Here is a 13950-nt window from a genome sequence, read left to right as displayed (position 1 = left end):
TTATTGTCCTGTCTAGTCTGTCTGTGCTTGAAACTCGTGCTCGTGAACGAAACGACAAAAAAAAAAGATTAAGAAAGAAAATGGCTGCTCGTTCGTTTGACATCTAGAAATTAAAGAAATACCTATTTACTACATACCTACTGGAGATTTTCTTTGTATTGTTTTGATTTCCTCGTAATGATCTAATCTAACAGCAGGAAAAATATAGTTCCACAATGAGCGAGCGCTATCACAGCTACGGCACAGGTATTCGAATGACATTCAATGGAATATTTTAAATTTAATAAATCCCATCAAAATTGCCAAACAATTTTGCTTGAATTTTTTATACTCTTATTTATCTTTGCCAGTGTTTTCGCATTGGCAGGGTCGTCTCGATCCTCGCGTGATGATTATAGGGTGCACAAGGCGCGGCAAGACAGAGATAGATCAAGGGAAAGACAGCGTACGAGGTCGCGATCCAGGTCCCCTGCGAAGAACTATGCGCCACCAAGAAGCAGTCGATCAGAGAGATCTAGATCTAGAAGTAGAGAGTATGAAGGTAAATACTTCTTATAAGTTTATCTTACCATCGCAGCCATCCAGAAAGAAAACACTCTTGGGAAACGGCAGTAGACTTAGTTTTATTTAAATTTTTGGTGTCAATAAGTGATGTAGCTTGAATAATTGTAATTTTTTGAGGCATCTATCTCTCTTTGTGGTGTGAATCATGGAATTTTCAATTCATTCAAACCTTGAAATCAAATTAAGTTTATCAAATTAAAAATATTTAATTTGTATAAGTACCTGACTAGATGCAGCCTGCTACTTCTTACATATTTTTTCTTTTTTATTAAAAGGCTATGTCACTCCTGACCTACTACTCTTGAAAGTGTAGTCTACCTTGGTGGCAAATTTCAACAAATCCAGATAAGGCATTTAATCTTCTTTATAATATTCAAACATAGAAGAAGTACTTATACCTATGTAGATATAAATTTATTTTTGTATTGTATTAAGAATATATGAAATTGAATGTACATACATATTTCAGATAAAAGAATTAGCACAAAAAATGATTGGGAGGATTCTGATGAGGAAGTTCCAGCACCGCCACCTCCACCTCGCATCACCAAGATATCAATTGACTTCTCAAAACCCAAAGCTCCCATTAAGATGAACTTGGGTAGCTCAGGATCATCAAAGAAACCCGCCACCCCGGCTAAGCCTACTGTAGCTTCAGTGTTCAATGATGATGATGATGATGAGCCAGAGGAAATGCCAGCTGAAGCCAGGATGAGAATGAGGAATATTGGAAGGTTTGTATATAATTAAATTGAAATATATTATCAAATTGGCAATGCATCAATCCTGTTACTTGGTCCACGGATTGTACCATTTCCTTATCCCTTCAAAATTACATGTTTGCCTAGTATGTATTTAAAAAAGTACACTGCCACACATTGAAACAAAAGCTGTCTTTAAAGATATTATGTGTTTAAAAACTTAAAACTTTTTTTTTTTAATTTTTCAAAATAAATTTTAAATTTGTTCAGATTTGTAAGATATAAAATGTAAAATAACATACCAGTTTGTTTTGAGTAGTTGTGTAAACTAAGCCTTTTTTTCACAGGGAAACACCAACTTCAGCCGGTCCAAATTCCTTCGGGAAAACAAAGCAGGGCTTCTGTGACGCCAAAAAAGTGTTTGAGAAGAACCTGAAGCAAGCTCTAGAGACAGCGGAGAAGCCAGGAAAATTCCCACAGACCATTTACAAGATTAAGGGGCCATGATATAAATTGAATCAAAATTAAAATCTGTGGTTACCATTTATTTATTAAATTTTAATTACAACACAAATGCAAAATGCAAGCAATTTTTTCATACAGAAAAGAGTACTTTTTCTTAATTTTTCTATTTTAATACCTATAAAGTTTGAGGTAGTGTATGCAGTTAATAGTGTTTCATGTGTTTATCAAGAAAATATGTAGTGTTTATGATTATAATATGCGGTAACCATAGATTTAGAATGTCAGCGGTAACCAATGGTCGGCTTGCTGAATGTAGATAATGGTAGTTTAAATATTCATAGGTATATATCGTTTCCGGTAATTGGATGTCTCATTACTTGCATATAACCTCTATATTGATAAGGTGCATTTACACCTGCCAGCTAGCTAGAATGAACATTTGCAAATGCATGAGTGTTTATTATAATGTTTTTATACGTGTCTATCCATAGAAAAACACGCGAACTATATGGTACCTCTTCATTTTAGCCGATGAATTGAAATTTAAAAACTTTGTATGTAAATAAGTAGTTGTTAGTACTCGATTGTATAATGTTAGTTTTATATCTACTATCAAATAGGGTTTAGTTAATAGTAACAATACCGATTAAAAGCGCAGGTATACATGATCATTTTTTCAAACTAGGTATACAACATTTTAAAATTAGATTTAATAAAAAAAAAGCCACATTAAACACAGTATGGATGAATATACACTTCTCTTATCGTGTGTTTAGCACTGGTGTCAGATGTTATTTAAGTCGCCTAAAGGCATCTGACTTGATTTTTACTACTACCGCCAACTATCGACTTTAGTCGCTTGATGCGTATGCAGATTTCAAGTGAATCGAACCTTTAGTTCTTTCAATCACATAGCCACTAAACCATAACTGGTACTACAGTTTTATGTTTCCTCTTTTCTGTTTATCTGTGCCAATAGCGAGTAAAACTCTTCATTAGATTTCTGTCTGAAGAATAATATGAATCTGTGTGATGTAAGTTTTTATGTCTACACTAGAAAAGTAAGGTTTCCTTGGGTAATGATGTAATTACGAAAATATAGTTATCATGTGTACTTTGTGTAACACTGATTCGGAGTAACCATTTTATTCATTATGAATGTAATACATTGTTCTATAACACTCAAATTAGCGGTTTCATTTTTTTCACATCCGAAATGCCTTGTCACAGGGTTAACCTGTTATGTGACCTGCCAGTGGTGTAGTTCTACCGCGAGGCCTAGTGATGGTAGTCATACATGGATAAATGAATTTCCCACCTTAAAATGGTATATCCCTTGCTTGTAACTTAACCATATAAATAGAACTATTTTCTCTTTGAAAATTCATCAAAATCAGTAGTATTCCCTTCCTCATTTTCTCTGTATGACTGGAAGGGGAAGGAAAATGTTCTGTCAATGGCAAATCTACAACTGCAATATTAGGGACAATGTTTGATCATTTTTTTTTCTCCCTTTAGAGAACCTACAGACACCGTACCATAGAGACAGATATAACATTTGGTGTTGGGAGACTAGGGGGATAAAACAGTTCCTCAATGGCTATTACGATATTATTTCGGCAATTTGTTTAAGTCAATTCCACATACATCCACCATCTTAAAAGATAGTTTATAATGGAATTGACTAATAGTACTTATAGATAGATTCAAAATAAAACAGGCAAATTGGTTTTTAAATTTTTATTGTATTTAAAGTTTACTTCCGCTGTACATTCTGGGGACGAGCCATATCCCTGGGGAAGGTGCTCTTAGGTGGCGTTCTGATGCGCCTGTCCTTCTTGGACCTGTTGCGCACTACTTTGCTGTGGATTGCGCACGAGACGCAGTAGTGAAGCTTAGCATACAACTTGGGCAGTTGGAATGCTGAAAAAAAGATAAAAATTATAATTACTTAATTGTATTAGCTCTTGCCCAAGGCAAAAAGTAGCCTATTTCACTCTACAGCTCTCAAACTATCTCCACACTAAACCCCTAATGATATTTATGTTTTCTAAGTTGTTCAGTAATATAGGTTATGTTTTGGTTGACGAAGATAATACACGAATGGGGTAAATACGTAAATCTTCTATTTCCAAACTCATAAAAAAATATTGTTGGTTATCCCCATTTGTGGAACCGTAATAACTCAAGATCAACTTATGCCTAAACTTCTTAGCATTGTTGTCATTATTTTAATGGCAATATAAAGAAACTATATGTACTCACAGGCATATACGGAGGCTTCATTGATATCTCTGACGGCCGCCGCTTCAACGATATTTCTAATCACGAATTTTTTGATCGCCTTGTCCTTTGGCACGCAACGCGCGCAGTTGGTACACCTCACGGCCTTAACATGGCCACGACCATGCTTGGCACGTCCTCCGTTACGGCGTTTGCGAGTCTGGAAATATAAATTCCATGTGAACTTGATGATTCCATTTCACAAGCCACATGCTCGAATTTTTGACAGCCGCCAAGCCAGTGGTTCAGAGATTGTATCCATGGAATATTATTGCTTTGAACCTATTCCATAAGAAATTTAGAAAAAAGTTACTAGAAAGATACACAAATTGCGAGAAATATCACTAGATTTCATTTTATTTTTAGTTAAAACTTTACGCACCATGTTTCTAACCTCCGATACGGTAAACGAAGAACGATGAAAAAGAGTTTTTAGCCATAGACAATCGATTGACAGCGAAACTTCATTTCCGTTTTGTAATGTGTTGCCCTATATAACAAATTACGCCAGTTTATTTTCAATCAATATATTTTAATTTTCAACTAAACTTTAGAAAACTTGTTTGCCAAATGTGTTCGTGATTCGTTTTTAATTTTTTTGGTAATCGTATTTAGGTACAATATGTTCGTAGGTATTTTACGTTTTCTATTTTCGTATTTTGTTTCCATAGACAAGGGACCTAAACAAAATGCAAGAAATGGACACGTTCTAAATTATCATTCAATTCATTCATTCACCATCAATCATCAACAAAAAATATCTCTGTTCTGTCACGAAGAATTTCTTTCTGTGTAATATTATTTTTGTTGCTATTGTAGATTCGTGCAATTTCGTTTGTTTTGCTTTTTTGCGTTCACTAAATAAACTACAATAAATATGTTCGACTGGTGTTCGTAATCGGCGATAACTTTGTAAACTTCGTCATCGTAAATTTGTTAATCGTCCTCGGTTCTTTCCGTAACTTTTGGTTAGAAATCAACATTTTGTGAAGTGAAATGCTGTGCAGGTAGTAAATTATTGTGTACCGCGTGTGAAATGTCACAACATGGATGCCCGGAAAGACTGTCGAATAGGTCGAAGGCCTTCCAGGAAGATGCCCCGAGCCAGCCAACCATGGAGGTTCTCGTGGAAACCCTCACGGGCACGGCGTTTGAAATGACTGTGTCGCCTTCCGACACCATTCTGGCGATAAAGTCCAAGATTTTCAGGGTTGAAGGTGAGGTTCCAAGAAATATTACACAACAATTTTATTTGACAGGGCATGCTTTATAATGCGTCATATAAAATCCAACAAAGGATGTCGTGGCTATTTTGCAATTCAACTGCTTGTCTAGTAATTCTGGAAATGGTAAATAAAATCTATCTAGCAAGTCTGAGTCATCTATATTTGAAAGTGTAGACTTTAATCTGATTGTGAGTTGTTTAACTGATTTAAATATAAATAAATAAATAAATATATACGGGACAAATCACACAGATTGAGCTAGCCCCAAAGTAAGTTCGAGACTTGTGTTATGGGATACTAACTCAACGATATTATATTTTATAACAAATACATATATAGATAAACATCCAAGACCCGGGCCAATCAGAAAAAGATCATTTTCCATCATGACCCGACCGGGAATCGAACCCGGGACCTCTCGGTTCAGAGGCAAGCACTTTACCACTGCGCCATCAAGGTCGTTGATTTGAAGGACTTGTGTAAACAATAATGTAATACTTTATGATATATTTTGATTAATGAGTTAAAATTTCGTTTGAATATTCTTGTGATTTTATTGGAATTGTTTCCACTTATTCAGAGTCACAGAGCCTGCTGAATTTATTATAAATTATTTGTCTAAAACCATCTCTTACTGTAGTAATTTCACAATACTGTGTTTAATATATAGAATACCTAACTACTGTTATTTAACCATGATCTTATCCTTGGATAGAAATGCATAGATCTGTGAGCATTTTAGGAGACTGGAAGTAAGTGTCAAAAAGCTCATATATATGACAGAGAGAACAAAATCTGTGAATGGGACAATACTACCACTGATTTGTGAATAGGACATTGCTAACACTGATACATTGCTACCCCAACCAATTGAGAAGAAAAAATTGATTCTAGGTAGGTACTTTTTCAAATTCTGATTGACATAAATAGTACATTACAGCTATTAGTAGAATATAATTGGAACATATTGATGACTATGTATGTCAATGGGTTTAGCTTTGTACTCTGTTTGAAGCATTGCCAAAAACAAGGTCTTTAGTGTTTGAGTAATTTATTGGTATTGATATCACATTCGGATGGAGTAACCAGATTTTTCTAGAATATTTTAGATTTTATAATACCTAAATAGAATGTTACATAATTCTACATTGAGACTTCCTTGTGAATAGCTTTGTTAATCACCTGGTATATTTTATATGTAGAATACCACCTATATTTGTTGTATTATCAACTACTTATTTGTCAAATACCCTGCACTGCACCTGTGCAATGCAGGGTAATTGACAAATAGTACACTATTCACATACAGGTCTGCCTCTGTGAATAGTGATAAATTTCAAATTAATTTGGGTAGCTTAATTTTCTTTTAGTATTTTTAAGTAATGTGGTATAAAAAAAGCCTTTTTAGGTTTCAGGACATTTTATTATTATACAATGAAATCATGACATATGCCTACATATATCTCACTATGACCTGAGAAGGTCATCAGGTAACTAGTTAATAATACTAGCACCCACAGAACTCACAATCAGCTACACAAAATCATAATATGTATTAACAATTTTATTTGTAATATACTGACTGTATTTTCCAACATATAATTTAAGTAAAAATATTTGGCCACTTACTCTTTGACTAATTTTAATTTAGAATGAGAAATTGTTTTTGCTTGTACTATGTTTAAAGCAATAAAGATGTCACTCAAAACATTGGAATAAAACTATATAAGTTATTGAATTTAATTATACATATACATACATGATTGAATTTTCCCAGTTTATCCCCAAAAAATTAGGCCTTTACTCAGAATTAGGATGCAATTACAGCCTAAAATAAGTTTAAAAAATGTCAAAAAGTTCGCGCGCAAATTAGTAGTGTTTACACCCGACTTTTGAGGTGAAATTGAGAAAATATTAAGCATACTCTCCAATCTATGTTACCAAACTATGTTTATTTATACAAATAAAATTCGAAACTGTGCTAGCCTTGAACTGGGTCAGATGTAAAGATAACAAAACTATTGGAATGTTTATTTTCTGTCTTATACATGACCTATTTACACTCAACCATGCTGCGTCTGATGGCTACCTGTTGCCCGCGGCTACACCCGTGTCGTTTTTATTTATTGTAGTTTACACTTCTTGATCCCGGCGAAAGAAGGACATCCTGACGTGAGAAAACCTGCATGTTGGCTGTTTAATATGCGTCTGTTCTCATGTCGGATGCTATTAGGCGACTTGACACCGGTTGCAAGTAGTCTCATATCTACACACTTGATAGTGAATTTGCATTGGTTTTGTGTATATTAGAAAGTACTGACGACTTAGAAGACTGTACAACTTTACTGTACAGAACTGTTAGACTTGAAGACTGTACAATAGAAACGTATAAAAACCGCGAACAGGTGTGGTGTTTTCTCCTGGCCCACCTCCAATGATGAATCACCAAATTGACAGCTGAGTGTATCTAGTTGTGTATCGGACAGAGGTCGTTTGTTCGGACAGTCCGTGTTTAGGATGATGTTTAAAAAGGTAGGTAGATGCGTGACGAAATTACCAATTTAGTTTATTTCATAGCTCCATTCTTAAGAAACTTCATTCGCGTGAAAATTGGTTTCACGTCGATACTGTACTGATTTTCGGTGTTAAATATTTTCAGCTGGGGTACAGCTCTTAGAAAATAGGTACCTACCTATAGTTGCCCCGCCTCACTTTTTGTTTTTTTTTTCTATTATGTATACGTACCTATTTAATTGTGGTCCACTAGCTTATTTTTTAAAAATGTTGTCAGATAGTGTTGAGTTTCGTGCTCAAACGTTAAACTTAGCATAGGTAAATAAATATCTGTTATGATACTTAATGTATTGTGATAATCGTTAATGTAGGTTAGGTACTATTAATACAAAAATGTCATAGAATGCTTTTATAAAATGTGTATCTTTAATTCAATTTCACACATACAGCAATTAGTAATATGTAGTAGCTATGTCCGATAAGTGCTGACGTCATTACCACAGAATGGTCATACATAACCGCCATATATTTCAATGGAATGCAGTTTATGGATAGCCGTGTGAACTTTCACTTCTTACTCTAGATATAATTTAAATATTAAACAACTCAACGCACTAACGAGAGTGATTGGAAGGAGATACCTAATTAAAATTTAAGAATAGGTATATTTTTCTTCTTTTTTTATTGGGAATGGCTAGTCAAAATATTTTCGGCCAGTGTGACAACATCATATAATTGTTCAGGAATACCGGTGTCGCAGCAACACATCCTGTACAACATGAAGGAACTGGAAGACTCCACGTCGCTGCGCTCGCACGCGATCACCGACGGCGCTCGGCTGCGGCTCGTGCTCGGCATGAAGGTATGATATTCTATCGTTCTAGTTACAAATGTTTTATACAAATTATATTGATATGTTTCACGAGATAGGTTACCTTATGGATGACAGTTTTATGATGTAAGTACCTACTATAAGTTGCCCGAGGCTTGGATAATGTACCTTTCTAATGGTGAAAGAATTTTTGAAATCGGTTCCGAAGTTTCGAAGATTGAACCTCAAACATACAAACTCACAATTGCTTACCTCTTTATAATAATAGTACTAATTATGCACAATTAAAAATTAGCAAGTGAAACGTTTTAAGCGACTTCCCTTCATACCTAATATCTTTCCTCGTGGAACGTCACATATAATATCACTTATTGATACCAAAACTAAGTCTACTGCCAGCTTCCAAAGCGCAGGAGAATAAGCGGCGCAACAAAATTCGCCGTAGCCATTTCCATATAGGTAGACGTAGCGATTACAGTTGTTTAACGACGTAATGAAGTGAAATGACATTAATGCAAAGCCGTGACGCTGCGAAGCTGCTTAAAAAATTGCTTTGATTTGTTTACTTGGAAAAAGTTTGCCTGTCAGCTGCTGTCATAATGCATTATTATTAATTTCGGAAAAATGCACTGTTCCCGTAGGAAACTCACGGTAGTGAAGGTACGGGCAAAAGCTAGTTTTATATGACTCAAAATTATAAGTACGTGAAATGATGTCTTCGAAGGTGTAATTTCATACAAAATGTTTTAACTTCAAGGTCGGGCCTATCTCCACTCGCCGGCTGCCTCCGCCGGCCAGCGTCGAACCCTGGAGGGACATTGAGCGGCTGTTGGACGGGAACAGGTCACATTAACATTTATACCTATTTATAATGGAAAAAATTAACGGCCCGTTCCGGTTTCGCTCGGGTAATACACACCTAAACCTTTCTCAGGAATCATACTATACATACTAATTTGGTCGTATTATAATATGGTCTTTTTTGAGTTTATCGCGTCCATACAGGTAGACAGACAGACAATATTGACACATATGAAACAATACATGGTAAATTATAAATCCATTTAACTATTGTACTACATTTGTTATATGCATTAGTAGGTATGTAGGTACATACGGTTTGCATAATTATGAATCAATGGCGGACTTATTCCATATTTCTTATTGTTTACCGTTTTGGGGACGACAGCTTTTCTGATTCTGATATTTTTGTATGTTTAGTTTGACACATTCCCGTCTAGAAATCATGTATGTGTATTTTTTAACATTAATTCATTTTCACAGAGACGAGAGCGAATGGTGCAACAGCAACGGTTGTCGCGTGACGGTGGTCGTGTTGCGCGACGGCGGCCGCATCAACTTGCTGCTCAGACAGAACAGCGACGGCGCATATTGTCCGGTCGACACTGACAGCAGATGTGAGTGTCCATTCATACTTCAATATTCAGAGTTTCGCATTTTGATTAGAGTTAAGAAATAGATAAATAAAACTTCATGCTGTATCATTTAAAATCGATAACCAATAATAATAACCACGGCGTGGAATCAAGATGTTATGGTAAAACAATGTTTAAACTTGGAACACATTGTGACTTATTCTTTTATCAGTGGCCAGTATACCTAACATAACATCGTGTACACTGTTTATATATATATGTAAATGATAGTGTAACTTGATGTGGACTGACTATCCATAGCACATTTAAAAACACATAACGCAATCTAGTGTTTTTATTGCAAATTTATAAAACGTGCTAATCTAGTCTATCTAATAATAAAATACATAGGTTTTTCTCAAATCCCACGTGGACAATAGTTTTTCCGGGATGAAAGGTACCCTATGTCCTTATCTATAGGTACTTTCAATTATTATATATGCGAAATTTCAAGAAGATTGGTTGAGAAGATAACACGTGAAGACGTAAAAAAGAACGAACTTGAATAAATCTAACACACATCCCATATCATAAATGTTAAATTAAGTTCGCTTAAAGGCATCTGACATGACTTACGACTTAACTACCGACATCTAGTGGCAATTAGTCGCATACATAGTAGTGGACGTCGCGACTAACTCATAATATCGTGATGCAGACTCGTCGTCACTGACGCTGGTGGAACAAGAGCTGGAGTCGGGAGTGGCGGGCGCGGCGCTGGACAACGAGCTGACGATGGGCAAGATGATCGAGCTGCGGCGACGCATGGAGACGATGTCATTGCGGAGGGGGACGACAGGTGAGACGAGGCTAGCTACTCTTGATACAACGAGAAATTATATATTAGGGACGAGATTTCACGCAATCGAAGCATTAGGACTCAGATTCTCACGCAATCGAAGTTCACTACATCGTTCTTCTACAATTTTGTTTTTGAAGGTTTAACAGAGTGTTTAATCGAATGCTTGGCTCCAATAATATTTTTAGTAAAAAATATATATATATATATATTGAATATATATATATATATATATATATATATATATATATATATATATATATAAATATATATATATTGATCTTAGATAACTCAATAGTTATAATAAGTATCAATATACTTAAATACAATTAATTTTGAGGGCAGCCCCTGAAAATTAATTGTATTTAAGTATCAGCTACCGCCAGCTCTACCACTTCTGTGTCCAGCCAATCTCATTTGGCAACGTCTAGTTGTAGCCATCATATGTTCGGCTAAACCTAGGTGTGGCCTTTATCACACCGGCTTGAACTCATCGTAAATATGTAACCATATATATATATATTTCCTTTCATCAGCACTTGATCACAATCATAATATGTTTCGGTATACTTACCTTTTGAGCATGTACTTTATTGTGTACTTACATTGTTATATTACTGATAAAAAATATACATAAATTTATATTTTTTTATCAGTAATATAACCCCTTCTGGCATTTCTTCTCAGCAGTGGTCGTTCCGAAATGCTAGTAGTTTGTAGCTTTGGTAAACATCATTTGATTTAGAATATGACGTGAAAAAGTGCCTGTGAAGGCCTAATTTCTGAATAAATGATTTGATCGACATCGACCGATAGATACCGTAGATCACTGATGTGATTGCGGTATTTATTTATTTATTTATTTATTTATTTATTAGGTTCATCAACAATATAAATATATAACATTAAACAAAAATCATGATAAAAACTTCTAATATTTAAATCGATTATATATGTGCTTAATATGTATAGCATACAGTCTATCCCAACATGAAGGGCCCTGGGTGTAACCAACTGAGACAGGGTTACACCTGAGACCGTAAGACCGTAAGATATACAACGAGAAGCGTTGTTGTTCCCCCGCAGAGGACAGGCCGGGGCGGGCGCGCGACGGCTACGCGCTGCTGCCGCCACTCGGTAGGTCCTTGTTGTGTCCTAACTAATATTATAAATGCCAAAGTAAGTTTGTTTGTTTGTTTGTTACCTCTTCACGCATTATCCACTGGACCGATTGTTATAAAATTTGGGGTACACGGGTAGAGAATAACCTGGAATAACACATCTGGTACTTTTTGTGCCGAAATTCCCACGGGAGCGAAGCCCCGGGGCGCAGCGCAACAAGATATGGCACTAAACTAAAAAAGATGAACTAAATCACAATTTTAATGTACCAAATTGACTCCCGCTCAGCAAGGTACCATTAGTTTCCAACGGTGGTCCTAGATTCGAATCATGGAACATGACCACGTGCTCGTGACCACATGAATTTGTATATATCAATCTGACTAATAAGTTTTCATAGACCACCAGTTCTTCCGATTTTATGCCATCGACACGCGAAGAAAAAAGAGGCTTAAATAAACCAAAATGTCCTTTTCTCAAAATGTCCTTATCTCATAATGTCCTTATCTCATAATGTCCTTATCTCATAATGTCCTTATCTCATAATGTCCTTATCTCATAATGTCCTTATCTCATAATGTCCTTATCTCATAATGTCCTTATCTCATAATGTCCTTATCTCATAATGTCCTTATCTCATAATGTCCTTATCTCATAATGTCCTTATCTCATAATGTCCTTATCTCATAATGTCCTTATCTCATAATGTCCTTATCTCATAATGTCCTTATCTCATAATGTCCTTATCTCATAATGTCCTTATCTCATAATGTCCTTATCTCATAATGTCCTTATCTCATAATGTCCTTATCTCATAATGTCCTTATCTCATAATGTCCTTATCTCATAATGTCCTTATCTCATAATGTCCTTATCTCATAATGTCCTTATCTCATAATGTCCTTATCTCATAATGTCCTTATCTCATAATTTCCTTATCTCATAATGTCCTTATCTCATAATGTCCTTTACTCATAATGTCCTTTACTCATAATGTCCTTTTCTCATAATGTCCTTTTCCCAAATGTCCTTATCCCATAATGTCTTTTTCTCATCATGTTCGTTTAATAAATGGTTATCTTAATTATCATCAAAAATACAAGCACATTTTGAGAAAAGGACATTTTGAGCCAAGACGAAATAAACTGATAATTTTAGAGTGGAGCGTGACTCCCAACTTGCCCCCGATCGGCACGAGAACGGATTCCGAACCCGCGGTGCAGGAGGACACCGATCGTCTGAAGTTGTCCGACGCGCTCGCGGGTTCGATTCTCGTGCAGGGTCGCCGGGAGAGGGAGGAGGATGGGGCCATACTGGAGGAGTGTCTGGATACCGAACAGTGTCACATCAGGGATGGGTCGCCGCAACTCGCTGCGAAGAATCTGGCTCCTATACCGGCTGCTGAATATGGTGAGTTGTGTAAGCTACTCTTTCATGGGATCTGTTTAGTCAGTTGGTGTTGCAAATTGACGCGATAAATTATGGATTTGTCAATCGCTCATCTGGATCAAATACCTTTCGGCCTAACGATACTGCAAGCAGTAATGCCAATGAGGAATATTACGCGTACTTACCACATAGACAGCGGCTGTACCCCAAGATCCCTCACGAATATGGTTCACTGGAATTATAGTCCTTAAACACCTGCCGGCCGGCCTGACACACGGTAATTCAATACTCGGTAACGATAGAAATAGTCCAGTTTAAATATAGGAGCACTGGCGATGCACTTATATGATAACACAATTATTACATATTTTTTGTAATGCGCTCGCGCTAAGAGCCGGTAACGAAGAAAAAAATCCCCTTGCCGCCGCTATGGCGTTTTGTTGCGCCGGCAGCACTGCGCATGCGCGGCGGCGAACCGCGCGTTCCTATTGGCTAGAATTGAATGCAGTACCATATAAATGGTGCGATTTGGCAAATACATCGATAAGGCGCGCGAAATTGAATTTAATGGAAATAAAACGTTGAAAACGGAACAATTAGAGTTTGAGAGGATACTATT

The 13950-nt window shown here is 36.1% G+C and overlaps 3 protein-coding genes across 5 annotated transcripts in view; 2 read left to right on the top strand and 1 right to left on the bottom strand.

Moving 5' to 3' along the window:
* The first annotated feature begins 24 nt into the window (after positions 1–24).
* LOC128675423 (PEST proteolytic signal-containing nuclear protein-like) lies at positions 25–2917 on the top strand. Its single transcript, XM_053754828.1, has 4 exons — positions 25–246; positions 368–541; positions 1034–1298; positions 1613–2917. The coding sequence occupies exons 1-4, from the start codon at positions 216–218 to the stop codon at positions 1770–1772; spliced, it is 630 nt and encodes a 209-aa protein (XP_053610803.1). The 5' UTR covers positions 25–215; the 3' UTR covers positions 1773–2917.
* Positions 2918–3455: 538 nt separating this feature from the next.
* Positions 3456–4548, bottom strand: RpS26 (Ribosomal protein S26). The gene is made up of 3 exons (XM_053754829.1): positions 4396–4548; positions 3996–4173; positions 3456–3653 (listed from the first exon to the last, which is right to left on the bottom strand). The coding sequence occupies exons 1-3, from the start codon at positions 4396–4398 to the stop codon at positions 3487–3489; spliced, it is 348 nt and encodes a 115-aa protein (XP_053610804.1). The 5' UTR covers positions 4399–4548; the 3' UTR covers positions 3456–3486.
* A 192-nt stretch (positions 4549–4740) lies between these two features.
* Positions 4741–13950, top strand: part of LOC128675416 (AN1-type zinc finger protein 4-like) — a 17049-nt gene continuing 7839 nt past the window's right edge. The window contains exons 1-7 of one of the 3 annotated variants that reach the window (XM_053754818.2): positions 4741–5230; positions 8497–8615; positions 9343–9428; positions 9870–10003; positions 10680–10820; positions 11907–11957; positions 13101–13352. In XM_053754818.2, coding sequence (XP_053610793.1) covers positions 5050–5230; positions 8497–8615; positions 9343–9428; positions 9870–10003; positions 10680–10820; positions 11907–11957; positions 13101–13352 — 964 coding nt within the window. In that variant the 5' untranslated portion in view covers positions 4741–5049. Of the gene's footprint in view, positions 5231–8394; positions 8416–8496; positions 8616–9342; positions 9429–9869; positions 10004–10679; positions 10821–11906; positions 11958–13100; positions 13353–13950 lie in introns of those variants that run through there. The other 2 variants (XM_053754821.1, XM_053754819.2) reach the window with 2 other exon arrangements.

This window comes from Plodia interpunctella, chromosome 14 (assembly GCF_027563975.2).
Source record: "Plodia interpunctella isolate USDA-ARS_2022_Savannah chromosome 14, ilPloInte3.2, whole genome shotgun sequence".
In the NCBI taxonomy this organism is placed as follows: domain Eukaryota; kingdom Metazoa; phylum Arthropoda; class Insecta; order Lepidoptera; family Pyralidae; genus Plodia; species Plodia interpunctella.
This window is presented reverse-complemented; position numbering and strand designations above follow the sequence as displayed.

What these genes read in the sequence shown, in the direction of transcription:
- LOC128675423 (XM_053754828.1), top strand. Translation starts at nt 216, where the DNA reads ATGAGCGAGCGCTATCACAGCTACGGCACAG. An exon ending in CTATCACAGCTACGGCACAG is followed by an intron (nt 247 to 367) that starts GTATTCGAATGA and finishes TCGCATTGGCAG; the next exon opens with GGTCGTCTCGATCCTCGCGT. An exon ending in TAGAAGTAGAGAGTATGAAG is followed by an intron (nt 542 to 1,033) that starts GTAAATACTTCT and finishes TACATATTTCAG; the next exon opens with ATAAAAGAATTAGCACAAAA.
- RpS26 (XM_053754829.1), bottom strand. An exon ending in TGAAGCCTCCGTATATGCCT is followed by an intron (nt 3,654 to 3,995) that starts GTGAGTACATAT and finishes TCTTTTTTTCAG; the next exon opens with CATTCCAACTGCCCAAGTTG.